This window comes from Suricata suricatta, chromosome 10 (assembly GCF_006229205.1).
Source record: "Suricata suricatta isolate VVHF042 chromosome 10, meerkat_22Aug2017_6uvM2_HiC, whole genome shotgun sequence".
Lineage (NCBI taxonomy): Eukaryota > Metazoa > Chordata > Mammalia > Carnivora > Herpestidae > Suricata > Suricata suricatta.
This window is the reverse complement of record NC_043709.1, coordinates 58,671,573-58,692,229: the sequence shown is the minus strand read 5'-3', so window position 1 is coordinate 58,692,229 and position 20,657 is coordinate 58,671,573. Positions and strand designations below refer to the sequence as shown.

At 54.3% G+C, this 20,657-nt stretch overlaps 1 protein-coding gene across 3 annotated transcripts in view; it reads right to left on the bottom strand.

Annotated features, from left to right (window-relative positions):
• Positions 1–20,657, bottom strand: part of LOC115303742 (nuclear pore membrane glycoprotein 210) — an 80,833-nt gene that overhangs the window by 45,507 nt on the left and 14,669 nt on the right. For all 3 annotated transcript variants that reach the window (XM_029953636.1, XM_029953634.1, XM_029953635.1), the window contains 8 exons: positions 17,869–18,027; positions 17,336–17,404; positions 15,245–15,351; positions 14,141–14,281; positions 13,178–13,315; positions 12,067–12,222; positions 10,447–10,645; positions 5,485–5,630 (listed from right to left, as the gene is read on the bottom strand). In XM_029953636.1, the coding sequence (XP_029809496.1) occupies positions 5,485–5,630; positions 10,447–10,645; positions 12,067–12,222; positions 13,178–13,315; positions 14,141–14,281; positions 15,245–15,351; positions 17,336–17,404; positions 17,869–18,027 (1,115 nt within the window). The remainder of the gene's footprint in view (positions 1–5,484; positions 5,631–10,446; positions 10,646–12,066; positions 12,223–13,177; positions 13,316–14,140; positions 14,282–15,244; positions 15,352–17,335; positions 17,405–17,868; positions 18,028–20,657) is intronic.

The window sequence follows — 20,657 nt, the reverse complement described above, 5'->3', positions numbered from 1 at the left end:
CTACTCGGGGTGGGACATCCAGTCTCCAACCCCTCTGTGGGCCATGTGTGGCTAGGGTGTCATGAGCCTGGGCTGAGCTGAAGCATCCCAGTGCTCAGAGAGGGCCAGCTCCTTCTGTTCTGGCCCAGCATGCGTGAACTCGGCTCTCTGCAGGGTGCCAGTCTATTTCTGTAGCTACCTGCCAGGACTGGGATAATGGGCGCACTCCTCAGGGTCCCTGACCCTTCACCCAGCTCCCCCCATGCCCTCACTTCTACTGTGACTGCAGAATTTCTCAACTCACAGATTCAGACTGACAACCACATGGCCATCGCCCGCAGTCCTGGACCCAGAGCAGTGCCCCAGCCAGTTGCCGCCTCACTATGGAGGCCAAGGGGGCCAAAGTGCCCATCTGCTGAGGCCTCTACGGGGCACAGGTTCTCTCGGCTGGGCACTCACATTAAACCTTCAGCAAAGAAAGGGAATCATGTGCCAACAAGAATTCTGTCCTTCTAACTTTTCCCCCCAATATTTTTCTGAATTTGCTATTGGTTATTAACTCTCTAGGAATCCCTCCCTGTGCACAGATGCACATGTGTGTGCAGATACATGCAATTTCCAAACCCCTGGGGCGCCCCCACCCCCAGACTCTGCCTTGCTGCGTGCCCAGATTTTGAAATCATCAGAATAGCCCTTTTGCTGCATGTGAATGGCCAAGCATGATTGGGCCTTTTGACTTTTCCTCCCTGGACCTCCTGCTTCACTCAGCCTCTCTGCTCAAACATCACCTCCTCCAAGAGGCCTTCTCTGACCCTGTAAGGCAGAACCTTCTGTCACCTGCTACGTCTCTTCCCAGCTTAACTGCCCTTGTTCCTACCTGCCATCACTTTGCATGTGGTCATTTGTTTCTCTGTCCCCACAACTAGAATGAAGTTGTCACCGGCTAGCTGGGTGACTAAGCAGGTAAACCTCTACAAGGTTCAGTCTACCCATTCCGTAAAATGGGCATAACAAGAACTTGTGCCTTGCGGGATTACCATAGAGATTCAGGGGGCAGGGGGTGCCTGGGTGACTCAGTCGGCTAAGCATCTGACTCTTGACTTTGGCTCAGGTCACGATCTCACAGAAAGTTCTCCTTTAGCTGGAGAACATGAATCCCAGCAAAGGAAGCAACGTGCCCAAGTTTATCCAGTCTGTTCCGACCGAGACCCCTTGTTCTTGCCCGTGTCTCAGTGCTTCAACCAGCAAACCCTCACTGCGGGCAAAGCAGGTCACTGTAGCCCTGCCCAGGGTTGGTTGTTTCACCACCAGCCCAAAGGGAGAGGCTGCATGGAGGCACCGCAACCAGGAATCACCACCTTCACGTGTAATTCTCTTCCCGTTCAAACCTACCAGTGCCATAGGACCCTGTGCCCGGAGAAAGGTTAATAATCACCGCCACTAATGAAGGACACTCATAAACCACACGGGCCCCTCAGTGGATGGCAAAGCACAGACACCTGACGGGGCCAAGCCAGAGAGGAGAGGGCCCACACACATCAGACCAGACGTCCACTCTGGGCCCCCGTCTCCTGATCTGCAGAATAAGAGGGTGAGTCCAGACACCAAGCAGCCCTTAGCGCTGACAGGGGACGTTTCTAGTGGATGCGATCCATGGGCCCCTTCACAGGGATACTCACACTCAGACAAGGGCCAAGGGACGGAAGGAGAGGGGTGTGGCGGTTGGAAGTGAAGGCCCCACTTCCCCCGGCTGCCCCAGAGGCTCCAGGGTCATTGTGTTCAGTTGTACAGACACTGTGGGTATGGGGAGCCAGGCGGGGTCCTCAAGAGCCATGCGTTGGGGGCTCCCAGAGAGGAACCTGCAGGTGGGTCAAGGGTCTCCTAACCCCTGCAGCAGACAGAAGCTAAAGGATAACTGGGGAGTGGGCTGCAGAGGGAATCAGGCAGCCAGCAAGGTACCCCTGCACAGTCCAGTAGACAGAGGAAGGCACATGTGAATCGGGGTGGGGGGCAGAGCTGAGCAGCGCCCACCTTGCGTGTGGACCTGGTTTTGTCCATCCCCGACCTTTACCAGCTGCCCACGGCTAGGTGAGAAGACAATGAATATCTAGCCCCCAGTCCAGCCTCCTTGATCTGACCTAGAAGGATTTCACAGCCTCTCGTCTCCCCCAAGATACATTCTTTCTAGTGCCCTCACCAGCCAAGCTTCCTGCCTCCAAGCCCTCCTTCTACTTCTGTCCTCACTGGTGACCTGCCCCCCTCGGGGCTCTTCATTTCCCTTTATCATGCTCATTGCGGGGATCTGAGCAGCTGCCTTCCCCACAGACACCCAGGGCACACAGTGGGACTTCTCCCTGGATCTCTGTCTCCCCAGCCCAGACTGTGTACCAACAAAGTGCCCAAGGGCGATCTGCAGGGTAAACGGACGGATGGACCAGCAAACCGTCACTGATAGTTGCTCTCCTAGTTCCTATGCTATGCTCTGTTCTTCCTTAAAGAAAGAATCCTCATTTTGTTAGGGTTAGGAACGTGTCCACCTAAGATATTTCCCAGACTTGGCTGAAGCTCGGTGTGGCCAATGGATTCAGTTCTGGGAAGTGAGATGCAGGTAGAAACTGCTCTTTTAAACTCCTGACAAGGCAGCTGCAAGAAACTAATGTAGCTGAGAGGAGAGCTCTTTTTTCTTCTAGCTATGGGAGATACAGATGTGATAGCTGGAGCTCCAGTAGCTATTTTAGACTGTGAGGCAAACCTGAAGATGAAAGCCACACACCAGAAGGACGAAAGACAGTCCCTGAAATGATGGAGCTGCCACACTAGCCTCAGGCGAAACTGCTCACCTGAAAGAGAAATAAACTATTGGCCAAGCCACGGTTTTTGATTTTGTTACATGTAAATAAACCTGATGTTAACTGTTATCGAGACAGAAGAAGGATAAAACAGACTCCCATCTTTCTCTTACAGCTTGTCCAGTCAGGAAGCCTTGACTAGGGACACATGGACATTATCTTCATCCTTAATCCCTTGGGACAGTGAGCTCCTTTGGTGGCCTCTGATGCCTCAGCCACACACCACAGATAATTGGGATGTCTGGCCATCTGAAGCCGGTACCCAGAAAGATCCCTGAAGAACCTCCTCATTGGGGTCCCAGGGAAACTCCACCTCGGGGGGGCGGGGGGGAGGCTCTGGCACAGGGTCCTCATGACTGACTGCTGCCACTGTGGGGAGGTCGAGCCTCTTGAACCCTGTCCTCTAAGCCCTCTCACAGCTTCCTGATCTGTGAGGGGATCCTGACTTCCTCATCTCACACTGCCACCCTCCCCTCTCCTACGTTCCCTATCACCCTCTCCTACTTTACTTTCTCCATGGTTTGCATCCCGCCCCCCATCCCCGTCTCTGCTAGAACAACAGTCTGAGAGGGCAGGGATCTCTGGGTGGGTTTTGCTTTGTCATATCCCTAAGGTTTAGATCAGGGACCGGTGCGGTAGGTATTCATATAAATGTTGGTGTGGAGGTCGGGAGACCTCGGCTTCAGTCCTGGCTGGTAAGCCTGGACACGTGCCCACTCGTTCATTCAAAACAAAACAATTCCAAATAATATCCTCCTCTGGGTATTTAACCAAAGGAAATGAAAACACTAACTCAGAAAGATATTAAGTTGCTCCCATGTCATGGTAGCATTATTTACAATAGCCAAGATATGGAAATAACTTAAGTGTTCACTGATGGATGAATAAGATATCTCACACACACACACACACACACACACACACACACACACACACACGAGTATTATTTAACCATAAAAAAAAGAAGGAAATCCTACTATTTGCAACACCATGGATGGACCTTGAGGGCATTATGTTAACTGAATTAAATCGGAGTAAGACAAATACTGTATGATCTCACATATATAATCTAAAAAAGAAAAAGAATGCATAGATACAGAGAACACATTGGTGGCTGCTGGGGAGGGGCGTGGGGCAGCAAATGGGCAAAGGGAGTCAAAAGGTACAAACTTCCAGTTATAAGATAAACAACTCCTGGGGACGAGGACGTAAAGTACAGCGTGGAGCCTGTAGTTAGTAACACTGTCTGCATATTTGAAAGTTGCTAAGAGTAGACCTCAAAAGCTGTCATCACAAGAAAAAGATGTGTAACTACATATGGGGATGGATATTAATGAGACTTTCTGCAGCGATCATTTCCCAATGCACAAATATTGAATCATTATGTTGTCTACCTGAAACTCCTATAATGGTACATGTCAGCTATACCTCAACTAAAAAGGAGAAGAAAAAACAATGGTGGTGTTTGTCTGCTCTGTAACCGTGCTCCAGGCTAGGGGTTCAGAGGTGAAAGGCTGCAATCCCACTGACCCTGCTTGTAGTGGGTGGGACGGGGAAGAAAACGTTGGCACAAACCTAGGGGACCAGAGCTGTCCTGGAGGCTGCCGCCGGGGGCCAGGGGAATGCAAGGCCTGACTGTCCCAGCCCGGGAGGCTACTGGGAGGCCCCCCGGGACAACCCTTTTGCCTCCTGAAGGAGGAGCCGACTCATCCTCCCTGGGCCTCTTGTGTGAGAGGCAGGCTTTGAATTAGGACCACCCTCCTGCCCGTGTGAAGCTTTCCTAACCACCCTTGGAGGAAGGTCTGGTTCTCTTTTATCTGTGTTTTAATAACGAACCCTTACTGAGCACTCACTGCCTCCCAGGCACTGTCCTAAGCCCATTTCATTCATCAGCTCCGATACCCCTCACGCTAACCCTATGATTTAGGTGCTGTATTGGCCCCATTTTACAGGCAGGGAAACAGAGGCCCAGAAAATTAAATGAGTTCACGTCACCGAGTTGGTGTCAGACCTGGATTTACTCGGGAATCAGTGTCAAAGCCATGGCGGTGAGCTCTGAGCTCTGGATGCTTCAGCTGCCTCTTGCCTCGGACAGACGAAGGGGACACACACATGGCCCAAGTCCCTGAGACCCCTGAATTTGCACTACATACCAGGCCAGGGTTGACCGGGCTGACAGCTCTGGAGTGGACCAGAACCCCCTCCCCTGTCCTGACCGCTGCAGAGAGCAGTTCATCCACACAGATGTCAGCAATCACCTTCCACCATCGGGGAGGCCCTGCTCCTTCCACATACTTCTTGACGGTGGCCTGATGATGGGAGGGAGCGGGAGCTGTTCCAAAAGCTATGCCAACCGATCAGGCTTTGAACAATTTTTTTTTTTATTTGAGAGAGAGAAAGAGACACACACATAGAGACAGAGTGTGAGCAGGGGATGGGCAGACAGACGGAGACAGAATCTGAAGCAGGCTCCAGGCTCTGAGCTGTCAGCATAGAGCCCAACACGGGGCTCAAACTCAGTAACAGTGAGCTCATGACCTGAGCCAAAATCAATCACTCAACCAACTGAGCCCCCCAGGCACCCCACCAATAAGGTTTTAATACAAATCTGCCAGAGGATCTGAATTATTGGCATCAGGGAGAGGGGTGGGCTCACCTTGAGGGGCAGGTAGGCAGCAATGGTGATGCGGGCACTCAGGTGGACGCGGCCATGTTTGTAGGTCACGATGAGCGTGGTGTAGCCCTGCGCCTCCGCTCGTACCTTGACACCGCTGCAGTGCTCAGACCCTGGCCGCAGCCTCCCTGGAAGGAGAGAACCAAACAGTCCTTGTGAACGTGCCTTTGCCAAGAAAATCACGACAGGCTGACAGCCCCTCCTTCATCCTGGGAACGATACACAACCTAACTTTTTTAACTTAAAAATCTGAAGTACAAATCCCATACCAAAAACACAGTTATCATAAGCATACAAATCACAATTATTTTTTTTCCCCGCACAAACGGAACACAACGTGTATCTAGAGAAACACTATGACCTGTATCCCTGAATCTCCCATGGATCTCTCTGGTCACTAGCCCTTCCCCAAAGGAAAACCACTGTCACCTGACTTCTGACAGCTTAACCTCACTGGTTTCTACATTTTACACGAAGGGAGCCAGTGAGCATAAACTCCTTTGGGTCTGTCCTCTTGAGCTCAACAGTGGTGGTGACAGCTCTCCTTACATTCTGCACAATGAACGTCTTTTATCTGCGATTGTATACATGACTTCCCTGTGTGAACACGGAGCCACCGATGTCCCCAGGCTGCTGCAAACATCTAGGCTGTTTGCCGTGTGGGGCTTTGAAGCAGGGGGCTGCTACGAACGCGTATGCGCGTTTTCTGGGGTGGACATATTTCGGCATTTCTGTCGGGTGTATCCTCCGAGTCCGGTATATTCTCCTCTAGTTCTGATTCCCCAGAGCCTGGTATGTTTTGTTTCTCATCATTATTGCCAAATATCTTCCCCTAAAATGGTTGGTGAATCAAGTTATACTGTTACTAGGAGCTGCCCCACATCCCTGCCAATACTTGGTATTTTCCACAATTTTTTAAGAAGCCATTCTAGTGGAAGTGTAATGATATTTCATTGTTTTCTTTCCAAACATTTAGAAAAAAAATCTGTGAAATCTCACCTACCCATCCCCTAGATGCTGCAATGAATATTTCACTCTATTTCTCTTACTGCAAATCCGTCCATCCCCCTATCCACCCACCAGTTCCTTTTATTTCTTTTGATGCATTTAAAAGTAAGTTGTAGGTATCAGTGCACTTCATTCCAAATGCTTTAACATACATATGATTACCCACAGTTCAATAGCTCTTCATGGTTCTCTTTCCTTAAGGCCAAATGTACACCTCGTGAAATGTGCAGGTCGTAAGTGGATCACACCATGAGTTCTGATGAACGCGTCTGCCCGTGAAACCCCGACCTCTACCAGGATGCGGGACACGACCTGTCCCCACGGTTCCCTCCTGTTCCTTCTCAGGCAATCCCCGCTCACCCCTTTCCTGGAAGCAATCACTATGGCATTCCACTTTTTTACACCACGGTTTAAGGTTTTTGTTAAATAATAATTTTATTGAACTATAACTCACATGCCACAGAATCACCCATTTACTATTTAAAATTTGTTTTAATGTTTATTTTTGAGAGAGAGAGAGAGAGAGAGAGAGAGAGAGAGCCAGTGTGAGTGGGGGAGGGGCAGAGAGGGAGACACAGAATCCGAAGCAGGCTCCAGGCTCCCAACTCTCAGCACAGAGCCCGATGCAGCGCTCAAACTCACCAACTATGAAATCATGACCTGACTTAGCCAACTGAGCCACCCAGGCGTCCCCAGAATCATCCATGTAGAGCACACACACAATTCGCTCGTTTTTAACACATTCACAGAGGTGGGCCACTACTGCCACTAATTCTAGGACATCTCATCTCATCCATGGCCAGTGGCGCCCTCCCCTCCCCAGTCCCTGGCAGCCACTGCTGTGCTGTCCATCTCTCTGTGGAGATGGGTGTGCCTCCCACGGCACATCCATGAAGTGCACCCTTCAGGTCAGGTCTTTGAAATTCACCTGTGCTGTTGCTGCTTCCTTTCCCTGCTGAGGACCGCACCGCACTGCAAGGTACAGCAAGGTCTGCTCACCCGTTCACCTGCTGACGGGCATTGGCGCACTTTCCGGGTCAGGGAGATCCCGCATCTGTCCATGGCCAGAGCTGTGGCCCTGGCAGAGGTCCCCACACCGCCAGGAAGGGTGAGCTCTAGGGTTCACGGGCAGAGCCCGCAAGCCCCAGAAAACTGTGGCTCGGCCCAGTGGGCCTATCTGTGTCCACAATCACACACTGTGTAGAGGGAAATGCCAGGTCTGAGCGTGGGCCCTGCTGGCTTCCAGTCAGGTTCCGAGAGGCTGGGCCAATGCTCTTTGGACTCAGCCGTGAATTATGAGACAGGATCCCGGGAATGCTGGGAATGTGTGCAATGCTGGGAAGTGTGTGCTGGAGAACGGGGGGACCCTGAGCACCGGCCTGCCTGGGGTGAAGACTCCGCACTCCCTGAGTGCCAGGCTCTCCCAACCTGCAGCCTCTGCCCTGACCAGGGACTGAACTTGGAGCGTGTCACTCCCTTTGTGGTCTCTGGCTCCTGACACACTCTTCCTGTTTCTCAGAACACTCTTCCCCCAATCTCCCCACTCTGGTCCTTTGGGTTCAACTCTCGCTTCCTCCAGCAGCCATCTGAGACACCCCCATACTGGCTCAGGCACCTGGCTCCTGCATGTTTCTGCCGGGGAACATGTTGGGGTGTTTCCTGAGTGCACGCCTGGACGTGGGGTGGCAGTCAGGGTCCCTGTGCGCGCCCACTGGCACGCTCGGGCCCAGGCACCCTAACTGCCTGTGGAACCATCTGTTTGGCTCAAGGCTGCCTCTGAAGGCAACACCATGCCTCTTGTGTCACCAGAAACCCCCAGGGCACAGCACTTACTAGCTGCTCAGCAAACAGGCCGCTGAAACCCAGCTGAGGCCAGAAGCAGAGGAAGGGCCAGGGCTCCGTCACAGGCTCTCAGGGGTGCCCACAGCCAGAGAGCTTTCAAGGGGGCTTCCATGACGAGGACAAGGAGGAAATGGGAAGAAGCGGAGTCTCAAACTGACCCAGAGCGGGTGGGGGCCTGGGGCTGCGGCTGCTGAGGGGCCCATCACGTGTCCTCTCGACCTGGGCCATCTCACCTGAGACAGAGAGACAGCCAGGGAAGCCTAACGTGGGGATCCCCTGTGCCCCCAAGCATCTGTTCCACGAGCCTCCTGTGTCCCTGACAGAGGTCACTCCACACGCTGGCCCCACCGGGTCTCTGGCCCCACAGATTTCCCTGACGCCAGCACCTCTCTGCCTAGACTGGGCTCCAGGTTACAAGAGACGTCTTCCTTGTATAACATGGACCCTATACACGAAGCTTCACCAGGCCACGTATGCTCTACACTGAGGGACGTTTCCAGAACATTCTGAGTGAAATGTCGATGCCACAGGATTTCGGTCTCGGGTGCCATCTCTAGAACCAAACCCCTTGAGAAATGCTTCCCGCACTGGGCAGAGGGACAGCCGCTGGGAACGCTCACAGCAAGTGAGGAGCTGGTATCCCCATTTTACCCATGAAGAATCTAAGGTTCAGAGAGGTTAGGAAACTTGTCCGCTGTCGCACAGCCAATATGCGGCAGAAATGGCACTGAGACCTACACTCTGGAGTTCCAGGCCTTGTCCCACATTCCCAGGCCCTCCCGGGCGCTGACCCGGTGCCTGGGCCACAGCCTGCAGACTCCCCCCTGCCAGCCCGCACACCCAGCAGCAGGTCGCTCCCCTGCCATGAGCCGGCCTCCCTCCCCCTTGTGTTGAGGTCTCCCCCATCCTAGGCGGCTGCTGCTCTGAGGACGCGTCAGTGGTCACATATCTGCTCCTCCTGGATGGCCAGAGCCAGCGGGCAGCTGCCTCCATGGAAGGACAGGAACGTGGGCCGATCGGCGATGGCTCCGAGACACCACCCCTGTCCTCCGCGCGGGTCCCGGCCTGCACAGCTGCATGAGGCGCCACAACTACAGCGCTGGTGTGTGAAGCCACCGGGCACCGCGGGCAACCGCGTAGATGCTTCCGCCCGCCGAGCTTCCCAAACCCTGTCAGGGTCGAGCGTTGCTCGTCTGCTCCACAGCCCGCAGAGGATCCCTGCTGCCTGGACCCTGAGGTCCCAGCCCCTCACGATTCAGGATTCGACGGGTTCCTGTGTCAGACCACGGGATGTGCTTGTGTCCCACAGATATGCCCTGCTCTGGGGCCCGCTCACAGAGACCCTGCCTACCTGTTCCTTCCCCTCCTGCCCAAACCTTCCTCCCTCGAGGGACTGTCAGTCCTCGGTCTTCTCCACCCATGGGAATCCCCTCCTGCCCTCGGCTCCATCTCTCAGGGGAGGATGGCTCCCCGATCAGTGTCAGACACACCCAGGTCTGTCTCCCATCCTCACCTGTGCCCTTGGGTGACCTCGGGCAGCTAGGCAGCCCCTGTCTCTTCATCCGACACATGGCCCAACCACAGCTCCCCCTCCCACGAAATCTGATGACTCACACACACTGAGCGTGTCCTCTGCACCCAGCGGGGCTGACGTTCCTTCAAAGAACTGCCACTGCCACCATTACCACCGATATTGTCCCTGAAACCCCGCAGGGCAGGCCACAGAGGAAAGATCAACGTGCACCAAGAGGTGCACGCTGCATGCCACCCAGGTGTCGGGATTCTGTCACCAGCCCAAATCCCTACCGACAGTGGATTCTGAGGACCTACTGCATTACAGGCACTGTAATGGGCACTAGGATATGCGATTCTATTTTGATGACACCCATTTTAGAGATGGGGCGACTGAGGGCCCCCAAAGTGGGTCACACGGTGGGCAAGAGCCAGACCAGAACACTGCCGATGGCGGGCAAGGGGACAGATCCCATTCCTTATGCTATGACCCCCTGCAGTCTCAAGCCTTCCATTTAGCAATCGGGGGCGGCCATGTTGAGAATGTAGGCAGTCTGGTGCCCATGCATCAGGCCGGCTTACCTGGCAGTGGCTGGAACACGCCCTGGTTCTCCACCTCGATCGCCAGGTCGAAATGGGAGCAGTCGCTCAGGGTGACCACCTCATCGGCCCCACCGGGAATGAGGCCGTTGATCCGGAGCGGCAGCTCCAAGGTCTGGCCCACGCGTGCCTCCACCTGGCATGGTGCGAACTCCATGCTGCTGGGCTCGATCACGTACACCTGGAGGACAAAGGCGTGGACTGTGGTCATCGGGCTCCGCGGGAGAGGGAGGGCTGAGCCGCCGCACCTGGGCACTGAGGACACATCAGCGAGAAGACTGAGCTGGGGGGACATGTGTGCTGGGGACTGTGGTGAACTGGAAGAACAGAACCGTCAGGGAAGGCCCCTCTGAGCAGGTGACACAGAAGCTCAGACCTGAGAGCCATGTCAGAGGCAGCCAGACAGAGTGCAGGGGGAAAACATTCCAGGAAGAGGAGACAGCCGGTGCAAAGGTCCTGAGCCACGTACAGCTCAGCTTACTGGAGGCCATAAAGGCCACAATGCAGGGTGACGGAGGCATCCTCACCCACAGATGACATTTGTATACGACAAAACTTGCTACCCTCCAGGTTCTGTTCTAAAAACACTAATTCATTCAATGCTCTCAGGCTCTTTGTTAAGGTTTTATTAGCCACATCTATGATGAAAAAACTGGAAAAAAAACCAGACAGTGGGTCTGGGCGGGACCGCCTGGCCTCTGGGGCCATTACAGTCTCTCAAGGAACTGTCCTCAGACTGCTGGCTGAGCAACTGAGTGAAAGGTAGCACGTTTACTGAGACTGAAGCAGCTCGGGGGCAGGGGAAGGTGGTCACAGGTCGTCCACACATTTGACAATCATGCTGTCATGGGGTCCGTATATGCCCCTTCATATATGAGAAGGAGATCGCTCTTCAGACAGGAGTGCGCATGTGCGCACCTGTGTTTGTATCCACCATGGATCCAGATAACAGGACCAGAACACCGTGTCCATCCACATCCAAAATATCATAAGAGCAGGCTGAGGGGACATGCTGTGTTTGGAGCTTTGACTTCTGCCCTAAGTCAGGTCACAGAGGCAGGTGGAGGTCGGGGTCAGGAAGTCAAGAGGCCAAGGCGGGGCTGGCAGTGCCTCAACTGTAGGGGACTCCCTCCTGACACCCACAGCCCTTGCTACGTGAGTCGGTCCCGCACCACCTGGGTCAACAGCCTGATGTCAGGGCCCTCGTACGGGGAGAGAAAGGTGTTCAAGCCAGGTCTCACGGAGTCTGGGGCCTGCCCTTCACCGTGAACTTACCAGCACTCCACGGCACTTCTGATTGGGAGGCCCTCATTCCTTTCAGGTTTGAGGACTTTTCTAGAATGACTCCTTTGATTATCTCATGTCTTCTGTGTTTTCTGATCTCCCTTCCAGAAACCCTGCTGTGATGTGAGCTCCTCAAGGGTGAGGCTGGGGCCTGACCCCCGGCCAACCTCCAACACCAAGTACAAGACTGAGGGCTGATGTGCTTCTGAATTAAGCCGCAGGGCTGGGTGCGAGGGGGTGGGCTAGAGACTGCCATCCTGAGCCACTGCCCACCCCAACCCTGCCCACCCCCAGCTGTCTGGGGCCCTGAAGCCTCACCTTCATCTCGCCGAAATGTAGCGGGTTCTGCACGTCCTGTGCCTGGATCACACTGAGTCCAGTGTCACTGCCTGTGGTCATCACACCCTTGACGGTGACCGTGGCCACCATGTAGCTTGACGAAGCCCAGCTGAAGTTCCCGCTCCCTCCGTGGGCCTGGGGAGGAACACCATCACATCGGCCCAGCTGCCTGGTCTCTCTCTCTGTCTCTTCCGGTCACACTTACACCCCCCTCTGACTCACACGGTCAGCGGGCTCTCAGCACCCAGGTGGAGGCTGTCTACCCCCCCTCGCTTTCTCTACTGGGTCTCATTTCTGGTCCTCATATTCTGGGGGCCTTGTGGCTTTCACACACACACACGCACACACACACACACACACCCGTGACATTGGCCCCAGACTGGCGACACCTCCAGATCTGAGTGGGAGCATCCTAGGCCACACAGCTAGGTCCAGGGCTGCTCCCCCCACCAGGCACAAGGTCCTCTCCTGGCACACACCCCTCCTGCTGCTAGTCACCCCCGCTGAAGTACAGGTAGCTCAGCAGCTCCCCACATCGGGGGCCAGCACCCCAGAGCCCTAGAGAGGCCGGGATGGGGAAACACCTGCATGAGCAGGCAGCAGGTACCGGTGAAGGTCATCACTGCCAGGGAGACAGCGGGATGGCGCTGGCCCCCATGGGAGTCGGTCAGTGCCTGCTAATTAAGGCCACATGGGACCGAGAACACCTGTTATGTGACAGTAAGATGTGTTCTCTCCCTGAATTTCAAATTCTTCTCCAAGGATATTTACACTGTTTTGGGGAAACCCCTCCCTTTTTTTTTTTTTTTTTACAAAAACAAATGCATGCTGAAGTTATACCTGTGCACCAGGTTTTCTTTATTTTGCTTCCTAGTCTGTTCTGGTTTTGTTTTTGTTTTTTTTTTTTTTGATTACCAAAATGCAATGCTGTGATAGAAACCCCACGAAATAGAAAAAGCATAAAACTCCCAGATTTTAAATTCTCTCCAATCACTAGAAGGTAACAGTATTAGACACAAATTAACTGCAAAGCCCTAATCTGATGGAAGCACCCAGAGGAATGGACCCAGCGCTGGAGAGTCACGGTTACCTGAATTGTGTACTGATAGGCTCCTGTCTTTGGTTGCCACGGAAACGTCAAGATGCTCGGGTTGAGAGTGATGGGGACATGAATTTCTACCTCCTGCTGGTTCCACACAGGCACCCGCAACGTGTGGACCCCTCCATCCTACAAGGGGGTGAGGGCGCCACATGTCACCATGATGACCCACTCATCACAAGTTTCCGCACTCAGCCAGACCCCCCGCCCCTCCCTGGAGGTCAGGCCGCAAGGAGATGCTGAGACTGTCGGGGAGCATACCCTGCAGCCTCCTGTCTCCATGGAGACCACTTCCCATGACTGTGACAGCCATTCATGTAAATGCTGCCTGACTTCATCCTCACAGCACCCCAGATGGGATGATGTGGTTATCCCACTTTACAGGCGGGAAAACCGAGGCACGGGACATGAAAGCAACTCGCCCAGAAGCCCCCAGAGCTCAAGTGACAGACAGGTACGAATCGCTGCCTGACCCACAGGCCATTCTTTCTGTTGTTCTAGCTGCCTCCTCCTATGGGTCCAGGAATGGTTTTGTGCAGGGGAGGATGAGGAGAACACCCATGCCAATCTCCCCATTAGTAAAAACTGCTCACACCTAAATCTGGCCTTTTAAATTAAGGAGGAAAATGAAAAGACTCTGAAGGACCCAAGCAGCCACACCAGCCAGAGGGACCCGCACACGGCCCAGCGTGGTGTCCCCAACAGGACTCTGCCCCAGTCCCAGGGGCTCACCTTCACAGGGGCTCGAGAAGGGCAGAGGAAGAGGGCCACCCAGTGTGGGGACCGGGGGCAGGGAAAGCCCAAAGCTCCACAACCAGACAGCCCTCGAGAGCCCAGATGGGAGGCGACCCCCACGGGACCCATGAGAGCAGCACACAGGCTGAGCCCGCGGCCCCGACTCCCCAGGGCTCACGTCCAGCCTGGGAGGGCGCTGGGGGTGAGGGTGCCACTTACCTGGTCCACCACGGAGGTGAGGGCTGCCTCGATGGCCGTCTGGCCCTTCTTTGTCGCCCGGACATGATGGTACGAGCCATTCTGGGAAGAAGCGAGCACCTCAAAGAACTCAGGAGGTAAGACGGTATCAATGCGGATATTCTGGAAGGGAGGTGGGATGGGTGAGAGAGGCACTTCAGAGAAGTCCGGAAAGGAGCGAGGGGATCCACAGAGAGCGGCCAGGCCCCAGGGGCCACTAAGGCGAAGCCCCAGAACGGAGCTCTGACCATTCTGGCCCCTGAGCCCTCCCAGCGGCCCTCCCTGCGTGGCCCGAGGACCCAGCGCTCCTGCTGTGATCACCCGCCTGGGGCTCAGGCCCTGTCAGCCTTCTCAGACCCTGAGGTCCCAGCAAGGAAACCCCTAAACCCCAGACCCCAGAAAGGTCATCAACATCCATGAGAGCTTTCTCCACCCCTCCCCCAACAAAAAGGGTGATTGACAGGGTCTTTGCTCAGGATCACAAGGAAAGCGATGACCTGCAAAGCTGCCTAAGGGGGAACCTGGCCTCCTTCTAAAACCTAGAAGCCACCAGGAAGGTCCCAGATGGTCCGCCTGAGGATCCTGGAAACCTTTCAGGAAGGGACAAAACGTGCCAAGACTCCTGTCCCTCTGCCTGTGTCTAGGGGCAGAAAGCCACTGGAGGTTGGCCTTGGTCCCCTGGGACTTCCAGTAGAGTTATAGGCGCTCCTGGGCCCACAGGGAAAGGTCAGGAAACACTCCCCATCCTCTGTAGAGCAGGGAAAGATGGGTCCTCAGCAGAATGAGGGCAAGTCTCACGCTAAGGATGAAGGAGCAGGAAGGCAGCTGGAGGACCCTGCTTCCCCATCACCGCCTCTGTGGGCTGTGCTGCCTGTGGCTTCCTCTCCCCGCCCCAGCCTGACAGGGAGAGGGCCAGGGGTGCAGGCTCACAGGCTCACAAAGTCTTGAGAGGTTCCCAGGATCCCACAGTGCTGTCTCCCACGGACCCAGCAGCACCACCAGCGACCACTGGACTCGGCCTGCCCACATGGGGGCCCTGCTGCCTTGGTTACTGCTTTGGGAGACACACCCTGTGCAGGCACTCACGTCCGACAGGTAGACCTTGTTGCCAGACTTGTCAAGCACTTCAATGGTGATTTCGTACAGGCGGCCAGTCTCCAGCACCCACCTGTCCCCAGGATGGACTGTGAACCCTACAAAACAGGCAAGCAACGAAGCCTGACCACTCGGGCCACAGGGGCGGGCAGCTGAGGAAGGGGATGGAGCCAGGCACCACCAGCCCCAGGGCCCCAGCACCGCTCGCCTGCTCTCCTCCAAGGAGAGAGCAGAGCTGCTGATCATGGTGAGATCTAATGACCACCATCAGCCTGACCCCTCAGAACCTGAGGTGATCTCTCAGACCCCCCAGGACCAACCTGCACATCCCACACTGACTAATCAAGGGCTCATCAAGATTTGATCAGATTGGGACCAGTCTAGACTGAATCCATAGTAAGTCTACACTGAATCTGCGAGTCCACATCTGAGTCCACAGCAGGCCTACACTCTCAATCCACAGCGAGTCCACATCTGAATCCACAGTAGATCTATACTCTGAATCCGCACCAAGTCTGCATCTGAATCCACAGTAGGTCTATGCTCTGAATCCGCAGCGAGTCTGCATCTGAATCCACAGTAGGTCTATGCTCTGAATCCGCAGCAAGTCTGCATCTGAATCCACAGGTCTATGCTCTGAATCCGCAGCGAGTCTGCATCTGAATCCACAGTAGGTCTATGCTCTGAATCCGCAGCGAGTCTGCATGTGATTCCACAGTAAGTCTACAAGCTGAATCTGCAGTCTACATCTGAATCCACAGTAGGTCTACACTCTCAATCCACTGCAAGTCCACATCTAAATCCATAGTAGGACTACACTCTCAATTCACAGTGAGTCTATGATTCAAATCCAAAGTGAGTCTACCTCTGAATCCACAGGAGTCTATGCTCTTAATCCACAGGATTTCTGCCCACTGAATCCCTAGTAAGTAATGCTCTGAATCTGCAGGTCTTCCCTCTGAGGCCTGGCACTCAGCATTCCACCAACGTGAGGGCCCCTCCCTCTCGGTCTCCAGCTATATTCCCACATGGGGTGCCACACCAGGGGCTCACTGACCCCCAAGACGCCACAAGCTCTCTCCCCACACCTGTGGCCCAGCCGTTACCTCAGCCGGCCTGATATGCCTATGAAGGAGCCCCTCCTGTGAAGCACCCACCTCGAATATCATCTCCCAGGAGCCTTTCCTCTGCACTCACACCGCCTGGCTCTTCACCACTGCCCTGTCCCATCTGTTTATACTCTGTTTACACTCGTCTCTCCTGCAGGAGAGGACCAGGACCTAGGCTTCCTCCCTCCAGAACTCCAGCGCCCAGCACAGGCCAGACAGAGGGAGGGTTCCAAGAAACCCTCTGTGAATAAGGGAAGCTACTGAGACACAGGGTGCGACCCTCACCGGTGTCACTATGCGGTCAGTGTGGGTCCGCACCAAACAGCAGGCTCACGTGGTGACTAACGAGAGGACCCAGGGACGTGCTGTGTGTCAGCCAAGCACTGTCTGGCCTGAACCCATTCAGTACACTCAGTGGGTGAGTCAATGCCAAGGAAACACAAAGGAAGCACCGTCACCGTGACCAGTGGTGACACGTGTCACGGGCATCTCCCAAGCCACATGCGGTCAGTTATGGCAGCTCCTGGGCCCCGGCTCTGTCCCTACAGGCCCTCCAAGCCTGCAGATTCCTCCCTTCTTCCCTCAGTCCAGCGCCTCCCCTTCCTCCCCACTGAAACTTTTACCAACTGTCACGAGGCTTTAGGGGCTTTGTAACCACGCTGCCCACTGGGGCTCCCAACCCCTAAGTGCCCACAGCCATGGTCAGGTCTGGACAGAGCCTTGGAATAAAACCCAGGAAGAGACTAAGTCCTGCTGACTTGACCTAAACATTTCTCTCTCTCTTGAGCTGGCACCTATCCTGACCTTGGCCTTCCCTCTGCTTGTTTGTGTGCATCGATGGGGGGAGCAGCTGGGTAAGGACTGGCAGGGCTGGCCATCGTGCAGCATTTTCTGGGAGAGGGGGGCGCTGCCTTTATGTTTCATAACCCCTGTAAGTCAGCAGCATCCAGGGGGCCACGATGACCAGACTCACCCAGGTATCCAGGCTCGACCACATAGATGGTGCTGTTGGGTAACCTAGAAGCACCCTGCATGCGGATACCTGAATTCGTAATTAAGGAACAAAACGGAAGGAAAACACGATGGCTTGATTACCCTCAAGAGGTCACAAGCCAAGGAGAGGGGGCCAGAACTCCCCTGCACGAGGCCAAATAGAACAAAGCCAGTTTCCAGAATGCAAGGCCCAGCCACACTTCCTACAAGAGCAAAGGTGCATGTCTGCAAGGGACAGTGGAGACCTCGGGAACAGGTCTAGGACAGGGTAACCCTTGGGCCAGCATGGAAACAGGCTTGTCCAGGCCCCAGGGATGAGTCACCTGCCCAGGTGAGCAATCCTACACAGCCGAGTTGCTATTTCGGTCATTCCTTCTGACTGTCAGACCTTGAGGGAAAACAGGGTTATTTTTAGCCCAGCTGAGCTCTCGGGGAGAAAAAGGACTTCCAAAGAGCAGACGTCCCGCACAGGACACGCACATGCCCTCGTGGACCCCCCAGGGAAGAGGATACTCCTGTGGCTGAGAACCAGGCTGCTCTGTCCCAGCTGCATGGCAGTGACCATCGACGTGTCCTGGTCCAAGACAGCCACGGGCCGGCGCGGGTCTCCCTCAGGGCTCGGGGTGCTGTTCTGGAGCTGCAGCTCATACTGCTCAGAGGGCATCGACAGCTCTGGCAGCCCAGAGTCAAACAGGAGCCACACAGGAGAGACAAGAGTGAAGACAGGAGATGTTAGTAGCCGGTATGTCAGTCCCACCCCAAATCCCTGGAACAGGCTCCCAGGCCTCTGCTGCCCTACCCACCAGCCTTCCTTCCTCCCTCCCTCCCTTCCTCCCATTCTTCCTTCACTCCCTCCTCCCTCCCCCCTCCATTTCTTCATTCCCTCCTTCCTTCTTTCCTTTCTCCCTCTTTTCCTTCTGTCTCCCTCCCCCTTCCCTTCCTCCTTCCTTCCCTGCTTCATTCCTTCCTTCTGTCCATCCTTTCCTTCCCTCCCTCCCCTCTCCCTCCCTTCCTTTTTCTTTCTTTCACTTCGTTTTCTCAATAGTTGTTTTTTTAATTCCCGTATAGTTAACTTCCAGTGTTATAATTTTTTAACCCTTTACATGTTAACATTACTCTCAATGCCTGCGGACAAAGCTGATGCTCTCCATGAATTTCCAGAGGCAGTTTCTCAGTGACTGCCGTTAACTGCTTTCTTTCTTTCTTTTTTTTTTTTTTTAATTAAGCACAGCTCGGACTCCAATTGCAGGCTGCTTGCAGAATACACGAGTTAAATGAACTCTCCCACTGCACTAAGGGTCCAGCGTAGGGCTCACTGTGCAGCCTCTGGAAGTTTCCAAAATGGCACCAATCCATGGTTTGCCACCAGGCTTTGGAAGCTCAGGCTAGAATTTTCTCTGTTGCCATCTTGCCCATCCATTCATGCTTCTCCACTCTGTGTCATGTTGTAGAAGAGAAGGCGCTCATTCTGGGCCAGGATGAAAAACGATTTCTCCGAGGAAACAAGGGGTTCTACTAAACCCACCACCTCTGCGTCCATTTTCCACACTATGGTAGTGACCACGAGCACTTCTGACCCCAGTGGCTCCCAGCCCCTCATGAGCTCCAGGAGCCCCTCCCCTCCCTGGTAAGGCGTTCACAGGGTGATCACGGGACTGGCTGCTAGCTGTGCACTCCAGGGGGGCAGGGACCCAGGCAGTGCACGCAGCACCCAGTAGGCTGTGGCACAGAGTAGGTGCTCAATAAATGCTCGCAAGACAGCAAGTCACCAAATAAAGGGGGCGGACAGAAGACAAATAAAAATATGGAAGAAGAAAAATTGTATTTTAAAGGAAGGAGAACTGAAAAAAAAGCCTGGAGAGAATAAACTCAGGGTGACAATTATCTGCACGCTAGGAAGTCCATGGGACAGTCCTCTAACCTACAATTCTCTGCGCCAACGCAGGATGCTGCACACGACTGACCACGTTTCTTGTCCCTTGTAGTGCCATCGGTCCTGATGTTCCCGTCTAATCAACTTGTTTAAGACGACAGGTCAATTATGTCTCAATTAAAAAAAAAATAATAAACCCAATCCGTCTAAAATGAATGGAGAGAGTTTCCATTTGTATGGCTTGCTCATCGTGGACCTCTGCTGGCTCAGTGTTCCAGGCATCCATCTGGAATCTTCTCCAGAGCGTGCCGACTGCAACCATCCACCACAGGGGTGTGCTTATCCTGGGGGAATTCTCCATCTTATCGCCTCGTGGATGAAAGGGCCTATGTCCTGTGCTGGGGTGTCTCTCGTGTGTCCCAGTCCTTTGATTTCCACAGTAGTGACAAAGCCCACGTTTCCTGGGGGCCTGGGGCTGTGCTGTTCTCCTGGACTGTGACACCTGAACTAACTCAGGGTGAGCTGCTCAGATGCCTGCATTACATCGCCCACCCTTCACCATGCTGCCCCCCACCTCCTGCGAGGGCACAGCTCTCAGCCTCCACACTGCGTCCTGCCCAGAAGGGGCTGGGTTCTCAGCTTTCGTGCTCTGAGGGGCAGAAACAACACCCCACATCACACAGTGACCCTCCAACCTGGGGGAGGCACCTGCCCAGACACACGTCAGAGCCCTCGGATGGATAGGCGACACTCCTGTACCCAAGCCCCTTGACACCCTGTGCCCTGACCATGAACCACGGGTAAACTTGTTCTAAAAAGGATAACGACAGTAGTCATTTGTAGGAGGACTGCTGCTGCACGAAGAACACTCACCACATAGAACACCTCACAGGCACACAGCCATGTAGAACTTCCAGAGCAAATGCACATTCGTTCATTCCTTTTGCCCTCAGGGCAGACAGGAAGGCCTCAAGGGATCTGATGCAGGAACTGAGCCCCACAGTGGGGGGGACAGTAGCCTGCCAAGGCTGTCTGGCAGTCCATGGCAGACCGAGGGAAAACTCACTCCCATGTGAAGGGCAACAGCTTCTGACGTTCTTACAACAAAGGGGTGGACACACACCCAAAAGGAATGAAAGCAGCATCTCGCAAAGATCTTTGCACTTCCCCTGCTCGGAGCAGCTTTTTGAACAGGAACCAAGATGAGGAAGCAACCCAAGTGCCCGCTGATAGATGAAAGGGTAAACATTCAACAGATACAAATACCCACACAGTGGAATATTCTTCAGCCTTAAAAAAGGAAGGAAATTTGGACACTGGCGACAGCAGCGACGAGCCTTGATGACGTCATGGCTAAGTGAAATAAGCCAGTCACAAAGGGATAAACACGTAGGATTCCACTTCTTTGAGGTCTCTAGGGAAGTCAGAG